Here is a 19,874-nt window from a genome sequence, read left to right on the forward strand (position 1 = left end):
GGAAGGGGAATCGGGACTGAGCATGGCAATGGTTGCTGCTGCAGTTTTTTAAATACAAATAGTATTATATTGTGTTACTCTCCATGTCTTGTGTTTAGTGAAGTGACCCTCATATGACCAGTTTAGAATTATGGAATTGTTTCTAAGTAAGGAATGAAAGAACTGAAAGTTTACCCTCCTTTCAAGGAAATATTTTAATGTGGATATTTATTATGTAGTGTCTGTAAGAGATGGCCCTGTAAGGAGAGCTCCCTCCTGATGAAAGACAGTGTAAGACTCAACGGTGGCCAACAGTAATTTTCTGTATTCAGTGCAGAAAATGTTCTCAACTCTGAGCCATCCCAGCACATGAGTTCTAACTAAAAGGTCCTGGCAAAAACTAAACTGAAGAGTACTTGGGACTAGAACTCATTCTACAGTAATTTCCACAGCAATTCTGAGGATCTTTCTTCTTAAGCTTTTATTTTTGAAAAAAATAAACTTTGAGGTTTGTTCTGATGCTTTTTAGGTTTTCTGTTTGTTTGGTTTTGTGTTTTTTCCTTTTTTAAGTTTGCTTTCTTAGAAGATCAGGTCTGTATACACCTGGTAGATCCATTAGCCACCACACTTTTTAAATTGCTTTATTTCAAGTCCAGTAGATATTCCATCTTTGTAACTTACCAAAAATAATAAATACTACTATAGTACCTCCTGCCTCTGAAATATGTTTTTGTAAAACTATGAGATACTCATATTGAAGTCACTAAAAATTACTGCAAAAGGTGGGAAGATCTTATACAATTACCCTGCTACAGCATCTGCATTTGAATTTCAGTACCTAAAGATTGTTTTACAGCAACATTAGGGTTGAAAAATAGATGAAGCTCGAGCCATTTTTCTTTAGCTGCTGTCAAGAAGACTGAGGTCCACTTTAAAGTAGACATAAGGATAGTATTCTTGGTTACTCAGCTGTAAACCAGGGATGTCCATGCCAGGCTGCAAAAGGAAGCAATGGGATTTAGCAGCAGAAACAAGGTTGCACAATTCCAAGCTACAATGGTTTGCTTTTATGCCACTTTCCACAGGTGGAATGGAGTTTTACATTTGCTGTGCTAAAAATGGGGAATCTGCCACTGAGAATCTGGGGGTTGCTTGGTAGATTTGGGCTGCCTAATTAATGTTAGTATTGAGAGGTCAGGCTTGGTTGCAGCTTTATGAGCATGTGTGGTAGCACTGTTGAGTGCTTCAGCTCTAGAGCAACTCAGTTCTTTCTCCTCCCTTCATGCACTTGCTGGTTTTGGGCTGTTCTAATGCCTAGGGATTTATCCTTAATTGTCTGTACAATCAAGTTATGGGAAGGGAGAAAGTCAGTGCTGCTGAAGGTTTAAACTGAGGTATTTGGTCAATGACAGCCTTTTTCAGGGGACAGAGGTCACAGCCCCAGCATTTGGTTCTGGATTTTCTTGCTTTGTGTTGATCTAAACATAATTAAGCCATAATTAACCAGATCTATTTCAGTCCATTGGCTATAAACATCAGATGTTTCAACAGAAAATGTAAGCAATCTATGCATTTCTGTTGTAATCTGAGCCTGTTACCCTAATCTAATCTGTAACCACCAGGGATTAGAGCTGCATCCAGCAGCACTGCAGGGTGTGTGGAGATGTGTGCCCTAGTCCCCAGGCAATGGAAGTATTCATCTTGCTAAACTGCCACAAGCTACAGCATGTGCACTTGCAGTCCAAATACATACATCCATTATACTTGCTGCTGCAACTTCATCCAGGTGTTTGAAGACCACATTCAGGACATCTCTCAGCCGCTTTACAGACTTCTTGTTTGGCTGCAGCAGCATTGCTTGGAAATTCACGGGGAGGCCATACCTTGGAACACATCAACATACGCGATCATCTCTTGGGCAGAGGCACACCTTTCTGCTCTTGCCCTTCTCCCTCCCCAGCCTCCTAGCATGCTAGCTGATGTTGCACTGCAGAAATATCAGTGGTGGTGTGTTGCCTCTTTACCTGAAAGCATTTCCTTTTTGATACTAAAACTCAACTAACAGTGTCTTTCTGGTTTCCACTTCCTTGAAAGTGCCCCCACAGAACTGTTTCTCATCAACTTTGAATGTCATCTTTTTTGTGGTCATCTCTATTGTCTCCTGTGAGACCCTGGCACAAGGTGTGTAAGGGATGTTCCCTCCTACAAAGACCTACCCCAGGAAGAGAGCTGTATGTTTTGACTTCTACAGGAATCTCTGTCAGCACTGGGTGTTTCCCTACTTACCTCAGGACAGATTCAACAAAAACCCTCAAGGCTTTCACATGGATCCAGGCTACAAATGCTTCACTGAAGTTCACTTTCAGCCAGCGCAGCAATGGGCCCTATGAGAACAGATACAACAGTGTTGTGATCCCCTTGCTCTGTGAAGCAACTCCATAACTAAGCCCACTTCAACCATCACAGGCTGCTGACATAATTGTCAGGCAGCTTGTTAGTGGTTTCCATTTTATTAGAACTTGGGTGACCTTGGGAAAAGCATGTTATCTGTCCTGTGCCTCAGTCATATGGGCTAAATGGAGCTCCCGAGAGTCTGCCAGAACTATAACGCTATTTCTGAATGAGGTTCTTAGGCATGCCAGTAGCAAAGGATGTCGTTACGTGGGGCTACCAAGTTGATATGTTACTTACATATTGTTGTTTCTTATCAGAAGCTAATTTCATCAGCTCTTCCTTTTCACATTTCAGTTCCTTCTCGTCAAAATAAAACTCTCGAACCATGAACCTATAATCAAATGACATTCACTCTCACAAGCCATAGTCCAAACAATATGCACACTCACCTAGAGAAGCAGGTGCAGGGTGTTTCAAAGTTGCTAGCCATTTAACCAGTTAAGGTGTGTGGAGGGTGAGAGTTGAAGTCACCCCAAGAAAGCAAGCTTCCTGCTATCTTAGCATGAGAGGATGAAGGACAATTCCAGGATCTGTAGTTTGGTACTTAACAGGGTCAATGATTCTGCTGCCACAGCTCCTTCCCACCCTGCCTTCTCAGTGGCTTTAGGGCCAGAGCAACCCAACCAGTAAAGAAGTCCCAAACCCAGTAGTGGATTCAGTAAACTACCCATAGAACAAGCTTTCCCTTATTCTCACCACCTGCCTGCTGCAGCCTGCCCTGCCTAACAATCAGTGCTTCTTACCTGTTTTCCCTGGCTTTGGCCTTGAAGTCATCCATCACTTTTCTAAATAGGGTCACAGTGAAGAGTCCTCCCTCTGCATCCTCAGCAATCATTCTGCAGGAGGTAAATCACTGTTGTGGTTTGACACAGCAAATCCCCCATGCCTTTTACCTTCTTATATCACAGCTCTTTTCATTTATGCTGCTGAACACCACCCTGCTTTTCAAGAACTGCTCTGAACAAAATAGGAAACAAAAGCCTCATTAGCACTGGCCACCTGGCCTCCAATGTAACTTAACTCCCATGAGTTAAGTTCCTGAACCCATCACAGAACACGCACATTCTGTCTGCCTGATTTTTCTGTGTTTCCTGGTAGCATTCCCCACTTCCCATGCATTTGCATTTTTAAGACAGGCAGTAACAAACACCTTTCTTCTTTCTCTGTGCTTTGTGCTTCTTCCATTTCAGATAACAGCACTGTCACCTCTTGTTCCTTGGATTGGACGTCACGGTCTGTGTGAGCTGAGCAGTGGAATATTTAATTCCTAGGAAGGATTTTTTACTCCAGGTGAAAGAATAAGTTTATGCAAATGACAGTACACTGAATTATCCTGTTCTACAGCAGAAAGCAATTAAAGATGCAAGATAGTGTTTGATCTTTGTAAAAAGAACTTTCCATAAGGTTGTATGTGATTGCATGTGTCTGAATTATGCCTGGATTACTGTAACAAACTGTTTGGCAATTCTACACAAAAAAAAAAGAAAAGGCCCTGGTTGAAAGTAGAAAGAATGAGATAACAGGAAAAGGGAACAATAAGCTATTGTAAACAAAGCATGGATGATTTCTTTTTTCTTTCATCTGCACTTCAACAGAGTAATTTTTGATTCCAACTGAGAATGAGATTGGGTAAATCTCTATGTTCAAATGGAGCCCATGCATTAGACAAATGACTCCTTCCAGGATCCAGCAATGTGAAGGGCTGAAATATGGCAGAGATTTCTGAAACCAAGAGGGACTGTTACTTGGAATTTCACTTACTTGGTGGAGCGAGGTACTACCATATCGGAGAGGGATTCATAGGTTTTCTGCCACTGTACGTAGCTTGACCTTTGAGCAACACAAAACAAAGCACAGAAAACACCATATTATGGGAAGCAAAGGTGTCAATAAATATAGTTAATTAAGCTGATGTCTTAGGATAGAAATGTTGGAGCTCTTCATGCTGGGTTATGTGATTAAGATACATTAAGCCTCTCCTGTCCTTTCCTCTCCTAGTCATGAACTGGGGAGATATTTCCTTCTGCGCTGCAGCCCCAATTGCCACTTTGGCTCTTGGCATGAGGAAGGGCCCAAAGCAGGAAGCTGATGGTGGGAAGAATGTAGCTTTTGGCACATTCTTCCAGGCTGCCACACAATGTCCTTTGCTCCAGGTCCCTTGTACAAGCCTCCTACGAGAGGCTGTTTGAGAACCCACTATGTAACCATTAAAAACTTACATCCTGATTCTGTCCTGCTGTGAGTTTGGAGACATCTTTGCCTCTTTCTTTTGTGCCAGCACTACCCTTGGCAGAAACCATTCTTTCTCCTTTGCTAACAGCTCTACCTATGCCCCAGCTAGAGGGCTGATGACCTGCCTCAACCTGTTCCAGTACCTCCTGGATCTGGAGCTTTGGCCTGAAACTCAATGCCATACTGAGCACATGTGAGCACACTATTGCCTTACTTTGGTACCACGACGAGCAGCGTGATAAGATACTCGGAGTTCAGAACAAAGTCTTCTTTATGCACAATGTCTGCTAGGGTCCGAGTCAGCAGATTTCCCCTATGGTGAAGAAGACAAAAAACAACTCCAGCAGGAGCCCAGCAGCACATACTGGAGGCACTGAGCTGTGGGTGTAGTTGCTAATAGCATATATCAGGGTTGAAGAAGGCCAGGAAGAAAGTGGCTAAAGGACATCTCTACACTTCTAAAATGGCCATTTAGTTATTTTTACTGCAACTAAAAAGAATAAAAATGCAACTAATACTAATGACACTAAGCACTAAGCTAGTTTATGCCCTTTAGGTGAAATGACACCATTCTGCTACTATTACTTCTACAGTAAGGGTACAGTTGCTTGGGAAGTGCACATCTGAAGTTAGCAGTACACTCCCAGTCAGGAGCCACCTTCTTTCTCTGTGTGACCACACTTCAGTCAGAGTAAGCAATGGACCTAAGCCATCAAACCCTGGCAAACCTGCACTGCTGTGGACAAGGATGCAAAGATACCTCCCTCCAGGTGAAGGACAGAGGGAGCAGCAGTCTCATGGAAGGTGGGACCTGCAGGAGGAGGTCTCTTCACAGTCTAAACCTACCTGATCACATGAAGTCCTACCAGTGCTGCACACCTAGGATATGTCGGTGGCTGGGGCTGGCCAGGCATGACTGGCAGGCACTCCTTCCCACTGCCAGGGAGGGCAGCCATGAGGAGTGAAGAAGGACCAAACCCAGTAGGTTTTGGTTTGAGGTTTGCTGTGCCAGTCTAAACATTAATTAACTAGTCAGTAACATCTTATTAGATGTTCAGCCCAAGCTAGCTGGCATTGGGAGACACCAGAAATGTCAGCATTTAAAGGCGGATGGTGTGGTGAGAGGAAGATAGGGCTGGACCACAAGGTCTCTGTTCATCACTTTGCTGGAGGCCTGGCACTGCTCATGCTCCCCACACAAGGCTTCTGTCTATCTCCAGTAGCTTAAAGCTGACGTGAAAGCTGGAGAGATGCTGCAGGAGTGGACTGGGAATACAAATGAACCAGAAAAGAGAAATGGGAGCTAATGTCCCCTTGTACCTCCCACTCATGATTAACCACATGCATGCAGGCTGAGACAAACATGTCTAACACTGTCTATACCAAGCTGGAAGCACAGGCCAGTGCTGGTGGTGGTGAGACACGGACACAGGAACTCAGCAGAGAGAGGAGAAGATGTAACTGATATGGCTCTGCTGACCGTCATGGGCACTGCAGTCCTATGCTGAGCAGGTCTCCATGAAGGACAGCAGTTCCTGCAGTGCCAGGAAGGTGAGGACCTGTGTCCAAGGAGCCCGAGTAGAAAGCAGTGGCAGATATGAGCACGTGTTGTGCAAGGGCTTGCTCAGCATCATCTACATTGCTTTAAATTTACTACTTCCTGGAATGTACTATTCTCCCTAGTGATACCCTGAAAAAAAAATCCAGGTATCAGCACTGCCATAGGTAAAGACCATAAACATTTGAAGAGGGGAGACAGAGCATTTGGGAAGCCCTGATAGGCATTACCTGGACTGACAGCATGAAACAAAATAAAATGTGTGTGTGCTGCTGGTGAGAGATAGGAGCAAGCAAGACAGAGAACTGCTCCCACCAGCACACACATGGTCCAATGCACAGAACTGGGTGTGAGCATGCACTATCCTCAGTTCAGACGTGCAGTGCTCCAGACGCAAACACCATGTGCTGTACTTACACAGTTTTTTTCTCCAGGTTCTGCAAATTTCCTTTAATGTTATTGTATGCTGCTGATCGGGTCTTTAGGTCTGCTTCTATCTGTGTCACTTGCTAAAACAAAGTAAAGAGAGTGAGTCAATTCAGTGTTCAAGGCATTGTCCTTGCCCCCCTCCTGCTCCCTCTGCCCTTTAACACAAGGACATGGCTGTCAGCCTCCATAAACCCGCCTCATTGTGGCCAAGGGGGAGCTGGCGTCAGAGGTCCCCTGTGGCAAAGCCCTCTGCAGAAAGCAGGGTTCAGTTAGCTGTTTCCCTCTGTGCTACAGCTGTACCTAAGGAGCAAGTTCACAGTTTCATTTCTTACCTATATTGAACAACACATCGCACCTTTGTGAATGGACTGACAGTGTAAATCATTCAACCAGCCTGCAGCACGTCTGATTTAATGCCAGGCCAACAATCTCACAAAAGAACTCCAAAATGGAGAATAACATGGCAGTAGATAAAAACAATAAAATGTTATAACGGAGGGGATTAAAGTGCAGAAAGTGTGTCAATGTACTCTAGCAAATCCGGTAAAGTGCCATATGCTTACAGATCAGATAGGTGTAAATATGTGTACCATTATTATTACAGTATAAATTACAAGAATATCAACTGCTTCAGTGCAGGCTTCTGAGCCTGTTCCTGCCCAAACCAAAGGCAAAGCTCTCACTGGCTGCCCTGAGCAGAGAGACCAGAAACTGCCAAAAGATATGCTTGCCCATGCTGATATCTTCTTAAAAACTGGAGTACAATTTACCTTTGCTAATGCTTCTGATATATTCTTCAGCGGCTGCTTTATGGGATATTTGGCCATGTCCCACTCAAACCGTGTCAGGTAGCTAATTAGGTCAACTGAAAATGCAAAGAGATGCATGAAAGCAGGTTGCTTACCAGATGGCAGATCAAAGTTTGTGTAGCAGTCCCCAGCTATAGCCTAAGCACAGCTTTGATTAACTTTAGAGATGGGAGTGAACCAGAAGCCCACCTCTGAGTACTCACACAAATTTGATCCAGATCAAATCTGCACAGATCATACATCAAATCTAATGATCTTTCCAAACATCCCCAAACTTAGAAGTTGAACCAGAAATCTTTTCTGCATCTCACCTAGCAGTAGAGAACAAGCGTTACTGTAGAATTGGCTGTATCAGCAGGACACGGCAATGCACAACAATTCTTCTTCACAGGAGAAACAGCGTAATGTAACCTCAATCTAGATTATTGCAATATGCCTGAATTTAATCCTGGCAAGGGCTGTCAGAAAAAATACTTTGTGCCCAAGACCAGCAGTAATACTCCAGGTTGGTGAGAGTTCGATCAAAGATATTAAGAGTGTAGCTGATGCCACTCCTCTGTGATCCAGTCAAGCACTCACTAGAAATCAAATTCAGGTGTGATAAGAAATTCCTCATTAGTTTTGCACACAGAGTGCACCATCTCACACAAAGCTGTACAGTATTTCTCTAAACGGATAAATACAGTCACAACATCCAACAACAGAAACTCACAGCAAGGCCCTGCACATGCAGTCCCCCAGAGCAAGGCACCCTCAGACCCTAGGAGCCATGGCTTCTTCCCAGAATTGAGGGGAAATGACCCATATGACACCCAGCTCCCAGAAGAGGATCATGGTGTTTCACTTTGAACACCAAGCTTCCTTAACGGGAGAAAATATTGAGGTTTGGTACATTATGGTCCCAAATAAGGAATTCTCCTCTAGCAGCTCATGAAATCAGAGAGCTCTTTACCTGAGTCCTGAGAGTCTTTGGGATGCCAAACACACCCCTACATAGTGTTCTTAATCAGCTTTATGGGATGGGATAAAGCCACATATCCTGCCGCAACAAGCAGAGGGGCAGGTTACAGAGTTCAGAGTAAGGCAGTAGGCAAAGAGGCCAGAGGAAATGTCACCTGCAGGGTGGGCTTCCTTCCAGACCAAGAGGGCAAACATGGAGAATGCTCTGGGGAAATGGGGAACAAACAAGCTTAAGGCACCAAGTAAATGGAGGGGCATGCTGAGGCTTAGTGCTCTTTACTGCCTTGTCCAGAGTTAATTCTGTCCCACATCAAGGTTTGAGGAGTTTCTTGTGGGACAGATTTCAAGGATGTGGGGAGAACTTTATGAACCAAGATGCATGAGGAGTGTGAAAAGTTGTGTAACTGCCATACTGAAAGGCTGAGGGTACTACCCTGTCTCATGTGATACTGAATACCCTTGGCAGGAGAGCACTATCCTTTCCATGGGCTTCTCTCACCCCACAACAGAGTCAGTTTACCCTATTAGATTTCCAAAGCATGGAAAGTCTTATGCTAAGAGGAAACAAGCTTCTTAGCAAGGGATAAACTGCCTGGGAGGCAGAGACTACTGGTGCAACAGTGCTCTTCTTTCTAAAACTACAGCTCTGTAAACCTCAGCCACATCAAGGGGTAAGGAGGCAACAGGAGTCATAAGGCAGAGATCCAGCCCTTCCTGTTAATATGTGATTGGGACTAGGCAATTTCTCTTGTACAGGGAGGGTGTGGGAAGGGGGCATGACTGCAGCAGGCAGGAAGAGCTATCACAAAGCTCCTGTGCATGGGGTTCTCTGGCAGGGATTACTCATGGTCTCTGGGCAAAAGGCAGGGAGGTAAAAAAAAACACTTGAGCCACAAAGTTCACAGAACATTTCCAGCACAGGATACATGACACAAGGATTTCATGCTGCTGCCTCTCTTGAGGCTTTCTTGCTTAGGCTTTGCCGAATTGGGTAAGAATGAAAACTGCAAAGAGCATGGTATTACTGGGCTGAGTGGAGGAACAGTGTTATTTACTGGCTCTTTAAAGACAGACACTGACCTATTTATAGCTGAGGAGATATGAAAGTTCCTTGAAGACCTACACATGCCCTTTCTATCCTTGCTCCTTGAATCTCAGCAGAATTTAAATGTTAGGCAGTTAAGCATGAGTTCTCAGCCCGCTTTACAAGTTTACTCCTCAGCAGTGTGCTGGCTCTGGTGCAGTTCAGTTGGCTCATCCTGGGGATGGCACAAACCTCTCTGAAAACATTGGCAGAGCTGAGCTTAAAATGCCACTCAGTCCAAGCACTCTGAAGCTCCTGGAATGACACCAGCCACATACGGAACCTGTCAAATCACTTCTAGAAGATTTCACATAGTTACCCATGCAGGGGAGATGCTTCCTACCTGCCCCAATGCCTCCACAGCTTCCCAGGAACCCCACAGCATGAATCTCTAATAAGTCTGATATACTCACCCAACTCTAAGAGGCAATATTAAACACATTCCCCTTCAAAACAGTTACTTAAAATTGTTATGCTTCCCATTTTGCTTTGTTTTGAGCTCATTGTAAAGAATGGAGTTATTTCACCACTTACCAAATCTTAAAACTCCTTTGGGTTTAACATTACTATAAATGGAAGAGAATTTGGTCCAAATATTTGAAGAAAAGCTTTACCTACATTTATATTTTTTATTGTCATGAGCAAGAAAGCATTTCCTGCTGTGGTGATACACTAAAATTCCCTTTATCACACAAACACATGTAAGAGAGACATCTCCACATGACTGCTTCTGACTGTTGCCCACTGGAAAGCAGGGGGTGTGTTCACGTAAAGTGCTGTATTTTCTAGTACTTTGTATTTTTCTTCAGACAAACCTAACCAAACCATTGTTACACACACAACCACCATCTTCATCAGTCCCTGGACCAAATTACTGTCAGGATTACATACAAGTAAGCTAAAATCAGAAAACTTGTATAGGGTGACTTAAACCAAAGTTTGAGTTGGAACAGTGTAATAGTCTGAACCAGGACCATGCCTCATGAAGTCAAGTCTTATAATTCTGTTTCTGATTTCATGACCTTGAGGAAGTCTTCAACTTTAGGGTCCTTTTGCTGACCAGAAAGGGGAGGAGGAAGAATTCATACAGCAAAGTTGCTGTTGTTTATAAAGAACGACACTGGAGTATTTTAGAGGAGTCCCCACATAATAAAGCTGGCTCGATTTTTTAAGATAATAGTAATAATAGATAATCTTTGAAAGGTTAATGGCTCAGTTTAGTATGAGTTGTTTGAATGACCAAATCCAGATAGAATACAGAAATTAGTAACACATACAAATAATTTTCACATCCTTCTATTACAACACATGCAGAGTTAATAGGGAAAGAAACTGGTGTAAAAAGAGGAAACAAAGGAAATAAGCGAAACCTGCTGTTTCTCAAGTCATAGGGATATCGTGATCAAGCTACGAGGTTGTTACTTGAGAAATCCATCGTAACCTGATCACTGTATCTCTACAACCAGACCAAGACTTTTCTCTAGCACTAGTACACACAGATGCATGCTTGTAACAACACAGCAGTCATCAATCCTCAACATACTTTTGAGACATTTCATTTTATCCTTTAGTCCTGAAACACAGTAAGTGGGATTATCATATTTGGCAAACAGTTGCACTCATCAAATGTCAGTCTTATGTCATACAAGGAGGACATTTCTAACAGAACTTCCTCCCCATCATTTACTCATACACATCTGAAGTACAACATTGCAGACAGTCAAAGGGAGATGGAGTGTGCATTCTTAGTTTATGTAAAAGCATCATTCTACAGGCCTCTTATTAGCATCTGTAACAAATCCAATTTTGTTGTACTTTTCCAGAATAGCTGGGGAGGAATTTGCTCTGAAACACACTCAGGGTCTAATTAAGTGTGGGGAGGTCTAGAAACTGTCAGTTTCTCAATGTTAATTTTTTCCGTGACACAGGCTCCCTTTATGGCCTTGAGTACCATACTAGATAACAAGCAGGGAAAATTACTTCATGGAGGTTATAAAAACACTGCATAGACTACTTATAGATGATGTAGGGGGGCATACTGGGAGGTAATAGGCTCTCACAGCCCTCTGCATATCAAAAGTGCCCCTGCTGTCACTGCCTGCTCTTTTCTGCCACACTACTGCAGGCAGCAAGGGCAGGACTACGCTGGAGGATATTTCCTCCTAAGAGGAGAAGCACCTGTATGTCCTGCCAGCCCCTAGCACAACCTTGTGAGTGCAGCCCTGGCTCCATCGTTTGGAGCTGTTGCTCCATATCCAGCTGTGATGTCAGAAATCCACGGTTAACAATATGACCTATCCCAGCACTGCAGGAGGAAAGGCAAATTGCTGCCAGACCACTGACAGATGTCACACAGCCATACAAAATGAGATTTAGCTGCCTGTAAGAGATCAAGCCCATACAGGGCACAGGAAGGTGCTAGGTCATTTTATAAGCGCAGAAAGATGTTTCCTGCTTTCCTCTTCACTCCTCAGCTCTGGTGTTAGGAATCAGTTCAGTACTAGGTGCTGAACACTGCCCTGGAAGCAAAGTTGGTGCTGGATAGAGCTTCTACTACCTTTGAGAAAAATAGGAGCTGGTGAGATGTGGTCTTTAAAAATGTTGCTGGTGGTTGTCCTTTCTAATGTGTGTGTGTTTCAATGCCATATGTTCATTTTCTGAAGCAAACAAAAACCCCATATTCACAGAACCTACCTCCATTGGCCAGAAGATTTTCCTGCACTTTATCTTTTGAGTCCTCCATAACTTCTCCTATGTACTGGGCTATTTTCTTTATTACGCTGAGGTATAAAAAGAGAAGATTTGTTAGTGAAGAAACGATTATAGAAAAGGTTGCCACAATGATCTGATAAACATGGAGATGTCCCAACAAGACACTTCTAAAGCAAGGCAGGTTAATTTGAAATTCAAATTAAGATAAACCATCTATGGCATATTGCAGAACCAAATGCCTTACTTCTAAAACACTGACCTCTGCAAACACATAGGCAGTATAATTTCTGCCATGCTCTAAATTTCCAGAAGATCAAGATTTAGTCTTCTGTACAGTCATGATACTCAGCAGAAACCAGAAAGGAAGAAACCCATGTTTAAAGTGCCAAAGGTGATGGAGGAACAAGAGGTAACATACAGGCAACATATACGCTGAATATCTGTTCTATGGGATGCTAAATAAACCCCTAGGGCTTGCTGAGATAAGGTTCTTACAAAATACTCTGGAAAATTACAGTGTTCTCTTGATGGACAGAGAGAAGTTGCTTCTTATTCCTCTTCTTTAGGGGACTCTTCCTCTCTTTATCACGGTAGAGAAGACACCCCTTTAAGGTGTGGGAGAATCAGATTCAAAACCTCCTTCTGCTCTATTCAGAGCAGTGATTTGAACAGAGCCCCTCACTGTCAGCAGTCTGCAGGGAGGGTGCAGGGTCCACACCAAGCTTCCCCATCAGCTGTGGACTTGCCAAGCACTTCTGCAATTTTCAGCTTGCAGACACAGCTGGTTTTTGGCTCCTCCACAATACTCAGGAAGCCAAAAGAACTTGGCACAAGACAGGACTCCAGCCCAGTTGGTAAGACTGGTATAGCAGGAGGATAAAGACATTACAGAGAAAGTAGCCAAAAAAAGGGGTACAACCCAGCTGCTTTTCCCACGGGGCTGAACTGCTTTCATTACTGTGGAGTGCAGCTGGTGGCTAACCTGATAGCTGGAAGACAGTTAGCTCTGGTCTTTCTCCACAGGTATAGATGGTGGGACAGGTATGTGCTCTCATGCACCTGACAGTCATAGCTGCCCAGGCTAGGCCTCTGCAGCAGGGCACAGCCAGGATGCATGTATACACTGGGACAGAGAAATATTCTCCAGTCCTGGCTTAATTTCTCTGCCTTGCCTTGCATCTGTGAAATGCAAGTGGGATTCACTCATCCAATACATTCCCCACACAAAGACAGAACACACACCTTGTGCACCACTGATGTCTGAGGCAAGTGAGAGGAATCAGACCTCTATAGAAGCCTCATCACCTACTGTGACATTCATCAGTAAGTAGCTTTCGCATCCAACACTTAAACCTCTGCCCTTAATGAGACCTTGAGCAAACGTCATCCTCAAATAATGCATTATAAAGGGAAAGGGTTTCAGCTAAAATGCCTTCAGAAGTAGTAACAAAAACCCATAAAAAGAATAACTCCATTTAGCCTATTATTATGGCTTGGAAGACTCTCATATTTTGCTTTTGGAATTGCTGCAAACCCATTACTTTAAAAAATGAAAAATAAAAAAGGAAAAAAGAAAAAGGTCTAACACTCTTTAAATGTTAACTGTGGGCTAAAAGTTGCCACCAGCTAGGCCTTCAAAATACTGCAGGGAGCAGAAGCCCTGCAATCTGATGCTGCTGCAGAATGTTCAACCAACCAAGCATACAGGAGAACCCCTGGGGTAAGGGTGACTGAGGGGACTGTCAGCTTCAGAGAACTCCACATTGCCACAGGGTGACATGGAAAAACACTCTGCCTCCCTGCGTAAATAAATAATAAAAGTATGTGGAAACAATAGATCCTGCAAACTCCTGCCCCTTCTCTGCTGTCCTGGCAGGAGGCAGTGCTGACAGGTTTGCACTGCCTGGCTTTATAGGCAGCTGTGTTTATCCAGCAACAGTTTAGCAGGTAGCTCTTTCAGAGGAGCAGGAACATAAATGCTCCAGTCATTTGAACAGGCTTGTAGCCCTGTGGATGCCATTTGAGTGCTTGGGATTTTAACTCCTGAATCACTGTTTAGGCTTGTAGCCCTGGGAATTTATTTAACACAAAATGCTTTTTATGTCCTTGTGGGACATGACAGAGTAGTGTGTGTTATTCTCTGTTATTACTCGAATGCATTTCTTCTTATTTTTCTACACATTCTTCTTATTTTTAAAACCTTTTGATTATTCTTGGTTACCCACCTTAATAGGCAAAGAAGACAAATAGGAAAAGTCCTCTAAACAGCAGGTTAAGTGCAGGTGCCTCGCTGATCCCTTTGCCTGTGTGTATAGCATAGTAAGAGCACTACTGGCATTAAAGGGATAACTTGTGGAGTAAAGTGGCATTGAGCTGTACCATGTTGTCAAATTAAGACACAAGTAACTAAAAGAGCCAGAGAGCCTAGAGAGCTCATACTGACATCTCTCTTAAAACTACCCCTTGTGATCTTACACAGGTCCTGCAGTCAGGATTTCAGAAGTCCTAATTCTTCAGAAAGCCAGGGATTAGTTAAGCCCTTATGAAAATCAGTTCTGTGTGATTTTTGCAGTCCTCAAACCCAGATCATACAGTTGTTTGCCCATCTGTTGCCCTGAGTAGAGATATGTTCCGTCAGAACAGAGATAGTAGGTACTGGCATTCTGGCACTGTCTCTCCCAAAATTTGCCCCCATTCCTGCTTCATGAAGAATCTCTGCAGTATGACCCAGAGGCCTGAACATGCTTATAAAGAATTTGTGGCAGTTTTCTTGCAGGATCACAGTAGAAAAGGGGTTTGGGGTTGGTATTTTTGATGAATTAAATTGCTCTGTTCTGCTACAAATCATGAAAAATGGTTTAGTTTTAGGTAGCCGTCTGAGGAGCAGGGAGCAGGGAGTTGAACTCGGTGAGCCTTATGAGTCCTTTCTAATTCAAGACATGAGTCATATTCTTAAAAGTTCAATGTTGTATGCAACCCAGAAGGATCAAATGTGATCATCCTAATACAGCCCTGCTATAGCACCAGTAAAGTAAAAAATCCTTTGGAGAAATGTATTCTAGGAGACCTACTTTTACCTAAACTGCCTAGCACAGGTGTAAACAGTTTCTATCAATGTGTGTTTGGAACTGCCAGAGAAAATCTATGAAAGTATCGAGCATATATAGACAAGCAAATCCTTCTTGCTCATGGCTGGGGGAAAAAGGCAAAAAGCCCCAGAACTAACATGCCTCTGTTATCAAGACCCAGAGCCCCCAGCAGCATATAGTTTCGTTGCCTCAATAACAAAGTCTACTTTGTGCCATGAAGTATCTTACAACCTGACATTTTCTTAGCTTGCTGTACTATACTATTCTTTGAACACCCAGGTCAGTTTGGCCCAAAAGGCAAATTGGGCAATGAGCAACAATGAGATCATGTGAGTCTTTGCATAAAGAAGTTTGATATAACGAGAGTCAACATTCTGGTTTTCAAGAACCATAAAAGCCTAAGAGGGAGAGGTCCAGATTTCATTCAGAACAACTTACTCTTTTAGAACCACTGTATTATGTTGAAAAGGGCAGAAGGCTCAACAGAACTAGTCTTGGAAAATAAGATCAGGGAAGGCTTCATATTCTCTAAAAGATGTTTTTATGAATTTAAGTTTACGGATGGGGTGGGAGGATGTTCTTAAAAAATAAATAAATAAAAGAACTCCTATAATAAGTTTCCTTTTGAGAAACAGCTTCCCTCACACTGCCACTCAAACAGATTGCTGTGCAGACAAAACTATCACAGACTTAATTCAGTTAAATTTTAAGGAATTGTCATTCTTTCTGATGACTCCATGACAACCAACAAAAGGGTTAAACAAAGTCGATCGACTTTAGTCCAGTTGTAGTTCAGGTTGAACTGAGTCAGACTGAGGTGAACACAAGGACATACTGTCCCATAAAAACAATGTCTGTTTCTCATTTGTAGGTAGTAAATAAGATCTATTTTACCTTTCAGCAAAGCTATCAAGTTTTCCCAACTCATCTGACAGACCAACAAGCGCATCCAGTGTCCCCACCTGTGCAAAAGATAAGAAGTAGGTGAAAGATGCACAAGTCTGCCTAAGGCTTCTGTTGGCAGTCTTAGGGACACTGACTTTTGCTTGCCCTTGTGAATTCAACAGTTGGGCAGAACCCTATTTACTTGGTGGAAAATAGTAGCAATTCCTTTACCAAGACCTAGGGCATAAAAAGCCTTTTCCAGTAAAGGAAAAAAGTATGTGTAGTCTCCGGAGCATACATCAGTGTCTTCCTTCCTGTTTTCATTTCTGTATCATCAAATTGCATACTCTACTCTTCAACCTGATAAAATAGTGGCTAGAAATGCACACCTTATACATACAAACAAATCAGATATACTAAAAGAAATGAGGAAAGGAGCACTTGTTCAAAAGGGGTTCTCTATCTGAATTCTTTGCTACTACCAAATAGCAAGGCTCTCATAAAGCCTTTTCCTCCAATACCGACATCTGCTTTTTGTATGACTCTGTTATAGTCATAGTCCCATGCTTACGGTATTGCAGTATATTGCTAAACCTTTCTCTTGTAATGTTGCCAGCTCAACACCATAAAGGATCAAGCTGAAGGAGAAGAAACAAATTTTACATAGAACAATTAGCAGAATATTAATGAGCTTTAACATTAACAGACTCACATCAATCTGGGTAAAGCCCATAGGTGGTAAAAATCACATCAATCTCAGGAGCACATGCAAAAAGCAACATTCCCAGACTAAAACATTCATGTGACAGGTCAGTCAGTTATTACTTGAGAACAGGCTCCCCTTTTACTTGCATCCTTATGTAATTGGAATAGCTCAAGTTATAACTGCTAACAATCTTTTTGGATTAAAGCCAGATTTTGGATGCACTAAGTGTAGCATTAAGTGATTGGTGATGATAAATCCCCAAAGAACCAAGTTTCTGTGTAGCTCCATTGACTTTAATGCAGTATAATTAGATTTTTCATGACCAAAAGCGAAATAAAAATAAGATTCAGATCTTATAAAATAGGATTAAATAATGCAAATATATTAATAATGAATTAATAGTCTTCCTATTTATATGCTGATATGAAGCTGGATAATGTAGCACATCCAGTTCCCAAGGAGTAATGTGCACTATAGCACTATTTTCTGTCAGTAGTCTTACTTGGCATGGTTCTAGGTACTTGGCTACTCTCTTTGCAGTAGTGATCAAAGATGCACAATGCTGTATGACTTGCACAACTAGGAGCAAATGGCACCTTGAATACAGAAGATTAGTTATTTGACTCATCTCACTTTCACTCATATGTATATCTTACCACTGTGAAGGTCACAATGACACTGACTTCTTTTCTTTCTGATCAATTTTCAGTTGACTGACCACAACTCATTCCCCAGATGCAATCTTCTTCTACTCTCTGCATATTATCCCAACTGATAAATCCCACATTTAACCCAAATTTATTTAGCCATGGCTAAAAATGCTGCATTGCCCATACACAAACCGCTTCGCCTTTACCTTTAAGTCCGGAATATGGAATTTGCTGTTGCTGGACAGGTTGGATTTAGACGTCACCATGTTCATCCTCTCCCATGCCTGCAGATTTGTTTTATCTCCTGGGGCAGAAATTAGCCAGAACTCTGACATGATCTAATATTTTCCCTTCACTCCTGGTTACTGTAAAAACACAAAACAGGTAAGTGGTTAAAAAGAGCCCCACACAAAACAGGCTCTTCCCTAAGAACAGAAAGGGTTAGGATGGATCTCCGATTATTTTTCCAGAAACAGCAGGAGAGTGAGTCAGTCCTGTGTCTCAGGCTGAGATGGAACATGACCTTCTCCAGAATGTCACGGAAAGAGTGCGGCTGTTCCTCCTTCCTCAGGGTTGTTACATCCAGTTTCTGAATGAAAAAACAAACCTTTCTCCTCCCCTTTTCCCTCCCAGCCTGTTCCGCTCGCCTCGCACTGTGTGTCCAGTCCCCCCTGTGGAGTTCAGAGACTTGACTAAACACCCCAAACATGATCGTTTCTGCTTAATAAATATTCTCTCAAATTTTTGGACACTGGTACGCAAAAGTGAAAGCAAGGTGTGCAAAGACCTCTGCTGAACACATAGGCTGCAAAAGATGCTGCTAGCAAGATGAAATATTGCTTTCCCATGTGTTTTAATTCCCAGGCTGGATAGGAAGGAGCGGGAGGAAGGCAGGTCGCAGTGTACAGAGGCAGTATCAGCACAAGGTAGGCAATACAGAGAATCCTCGGAGGACAACTACACCGATGTTAACAGAGAAGATCAGGGCAGGACAGCGAGGCTCAGAGCCACGCTGGAATCTCCCGCTGCTCTGGGACGCTCTCCCAGGACTTGACACCCCTCTGCTCTCAGGCGCGAGCGACAGATACGAGCGAAGATGCGGCACCAGCCCCCCGCGCACCCGGCTATGCCGGGGACCGGAGCAGCGCGGAGGGGGGCGGTGCGAGGCTGTCCCCCTTCCCGAGCCCTGCCGACGAGGGGGAATGCAGCCGGTGGCTGGGGGCGAGAGGGGGGTGAGGGGGAGCTGTGCCCGCTGCCTCACCTGCGCACTGCCCGGCGCCGTCCCGCTGCTGCCAGCCCAGTGGCGGCGGCTCCCGATGGGGCGGCACGGACATGCTGGGTGAGGCGGGCTGAAGCGGAGCGGGGCGGAGCGGAGAGCGAGCTGGGCAGCCCCTGGATCCACTCTGAAGTGAGGTGAGGGGGTGCAAGCTCCCTCTCAGCGCTGAGAGGGCAGGGGCACCGGGTGAGACCAGCCCTCAACAGCCGGGAACGGCTCCGAATCCTGCTGCTTCTCATCTCTTGCAGCTTCCCACCTTTTTGCTGCCTTTTAAACTCGCATAAAAAAACCAAAAGGCAGAGTCCACTGGTTTTATAAAACGCTGATCTCCTTTAGCAAGTCTGAAGGTTTTGGAGTAAATAAACTTTTAGGAAACTCTTAAGAAAACTTACCTGCTTTATTTAACAAACACTCAAGCGTTGCAGGAGTCTTGTCTGCAAGGCAGGGATTCTTCCTCCCCCGTGGATGCTTATTTCTTGGTAGAATATAGCTGCGGATTTTAGTCCTTACTAAGTCGTGAGTTTGCCTTCTGTTGCCTTTAAGCTTGGCTAAGGTACTGGGAGTATTTCACAGGTCATGTGGAGTAAGTAACGTCCTCCAGAACGTGCAGGCAGTTCTCATTTTCCTCCTGAGTGATTTAGTCACTATGCTGTCATACAGCGATAGGGCAATCTCTTCACTACTGCTGCTTTATTTTTGTCCATGTTTCTGCATATCAGCTGGAAATGAAGCCCCACAAGAAATTAAACAGAAGGATGCTCTTGCGTTTCCACAGGATCTGTCCTAAACTGAGAGGGTTTTGGGGTGCTGGTGCCAGGCAGACCTGGTCATGCAGAGAAGCAAAGCCCTTGACACTTCCGAGAACATTAAACGAATACCCCTAATGGGTTTAGGCTTCTCCAGCACTAGGAAGAAGCAGCTGATGAAAGACATCCTGAAACATAGTCTTGGACTTGAACTATTCCATTTAAATCATGCTTTAGGTAGCTAATGCGCAGGTCATGGTCTTAGACTCTAAATTTATGGACTCTTTGGATTAGCCAAGGATTTG

The 19,874-nt window shown here is 43.6% G+C and overlaps 1 protein-coding gene across 3 annotated transcripts; it reads right to left on the reverse strand.

The window, feature by feature from the left end:
- Positions 1 to 227: 227 nt before the first annotated feature.
- Positions 228 to 19,667, reverse strand: ATP6V1C2 (ATPase H+ transporting V1 subunit C2). Of its 3 annotated transcripts, none has more exons than XM_031046335.2 (13): positions 19,216 to 19,667; positions 17,754 to 17,912; positions 16,201 to 16,268; positions 12,200 to 12,285; positions 7,423 to 7,517; positions 6,641 to 6,732; positions 4,880 to 4,978; positions 4,195 to 4,263; positions 3,177 to 3,269; positions 2,671 to 2,764; positions 2,266 to 2,363; positions 1,733 to 1,862; positions 228 to 975 (listed from the first exon to the last, which is right to left on the reverse strand). In XM_031046335.2, exons 2-13 carry the CDS (start codon positions 17,880 to 17,882, stop codon positions 880 to 882), a joined length of 1,149 nt encoding a protein of 382 aa, XP_030902195.1. In that variant the 5' UTR covers positions 17,883 to 17,912; positions 19,216 to 19,667; the 3' UTR covers positions 228 to 879. The 3 variants fall into 3 exon arrangements, with proteins under 3 accessions (XP_030902195.1, XP_033916156.1, XP_030902196.1); XM_034060265.1 differs by lacking the exon at positions 19,216 to 19,667 and adding an exon at positions 18,809 to 18,943; XM_031046336.2 differs by lacking the exon at positions 19,216 to 19,667 and adding an exon at positions 18,511 to 18,527.
- Between the last annotated feature and the right edge of the window lie 207 nt (positions 19,668 to 19,874).

This window comes from Melopsittacus undulatus, chromosome 3 (assembly GCF_012275295.1).
Source record: "Melopsittacus undulatus isolate bMelUnd1 chromosome 3, bMelUnd1.mat.Z, whole genome shotgun sequence".
NCBI lineage: Eukaryota > Metazoa > Chordata > Aves > Psittaciformes > Psittaculidae > Melopsittacus > Melopsittacus undulatus.

Excerpts from the sequence above, each read along its gene's own strand:
- ATP6V1C2 (XM_031046335.2), bottom strand. The coding sequence starts at position 17,882 with ATGTCAGAGTTCTGGCTAATTTCTGCCCCAGGAGATAAAACAAATCTG. Across the intron at positions 4,979-6,640 it reads AACCTGGAGAAAAAAACTGT|GGGAAATCTGCTGACTCGGA; the intron begins GTAAGTACAGCA and ends TCTTCACCATAG. Across the intron at positions 1,863-2,265 it reads TTTGTTGAATCTGTCCTGAG|GTATGGCCTCCCCGTGAATT; the intron begins GTAAGTAGGGAA and ends ATGTGTTCCAAG.